Source organism: Mus caroli, chromosome 6 (genome assembly GCF_900094665.2).
Source record: "Mus caroli chromosome 6, CAROLI_EIJ_v1.1, whole genome shotgun sequence".
In the NCBI taxonomy this organism is placed as follows: domain Eukaryota; kingdom Metazoa; phylum Chordata; class Mammalia; order Rodentia; family Muridae; genus Mus; species Mus caroli.
Genome location: NC_034575.1, coordinates 118,065,403 through 118,066,549, shown reverse-complemented (window position 1 = coordinate 118,066,549; position 1,147 = coordinate 118,065,403). Strand labels below are relative to the sequence as shown.

General features: G+C 41.5%; 1 protein-coding gene across 1 annotated transcript in view; it reads right to left on the bottom strand.

Annotated features, from left to right (window-relative positions):
• LOC110296705 (C-type lectin domain family 4 member A-like) overlaps positions 1 to 730 on the bottom strand; it is a 30,052-nt gene extending 29,322 nt beyond the window's left edge. The window contains exons 1-2 of the mRNA XM_021165443.1: positions 709 to 730; positions 81 to 170 (exon numbers count right to left, since the gene is read on the bottom strand). Coding sequence (XP_021021102.1) covers positions 81 to 170; positions 709 to 730 — 112 coding nt within the window. The remainder of the gene's footprint in view (positions 1 to 80; positions 171 to 708) is intronic.
• Between the last annotated feature and the right edge of the window lie 417 nt (positions 731 to 1,147).

Sequence of the window (1,147 nt, the reverse complement as noted above, 5' to 3'; positions counted from 1 at the left end):
GAAACAAAAGAGCTCCTGGGAGTCTCTGTGGGAGAGACCAGATAGTGCCCAAAAGAGACACCATTCAGTGAAGAACTTACCCACACAACTCGCGATGAAACAGGTGCTGAGGAGTAAGATGGAAATCAGAGCAGCCATCCAGAGTCTCAGGGACCAGCAGACTACCTGCCCTGTCAGATGGCAAGCAGATATATTCACCAGATAGTAAGTAGATGTACTCACCACAGGACCAAAAAACTTAGAGCAATTAACGACCAGACAAAATGCTCAGAATAATTATGAACGTAAAGTAGGAAAAAGTTATCAAATCTCTAGAATAAATGACCAAGTCAGTTTTGAAGCATGTGCACATACCCACATGGACACACACACATACACACACACACACACACACACACACACACAATCTAGAATCATTTCATCCTCAGGCACCTGCAATTTCCATGACCTTATATTTTAATCTTAATTATCACAGTCTTCTGTTGATGTCTTTTCACATCTCCCTTCAGTATATGGTTTCTTATTTGTTCATGGCTTCTGGCTCTGATATATCATACTTCCTTCAAATCCCGGTGGTTCTGCTGTCTTGGTCCACTCCATCACTTCAGCCTGCCCACTTGGCTGTATCGTTACCCCAGGCACCTCATCATCACATCACACGCTCCCACTCCTTCCCCTCACCTGATGATGCAGGAATGCCCACCTCACCTTGGGCCGGTCTTTCCTGCATCGTTATTGAGCTGTATGTTCAGAAGGTCACGGGCTTCTTGTATTTGTCTCTCTGAAATATGACTCAGGGTCCTGGCCCCTTTCAATAAGGTCAGTGCTCACAGTCAACCTTCACACACCCTAAGCTAAATTCACTAGAGATGGCCAATGCTGTACATATATAAGTCACGGTAGTCTACACTTCTCTCTATTTAAGAACATTGGAAAGAGGAAATTGAAAAACATACCTGATATTGTTCCTGAAAACTCTCACGAAAAGGTTCTCATAACTTGTTGAGTTCCTAATGTGGAAATCTCTCCCACCTCAAAAGAAATTTATCTATAAACAATATTTACATTGTTTATTTACAAAACTTTATTTGGTTTATTTATTTTCTATAAGGCTTAATTCATATATTGAATGGGGTTCTAGGAAACA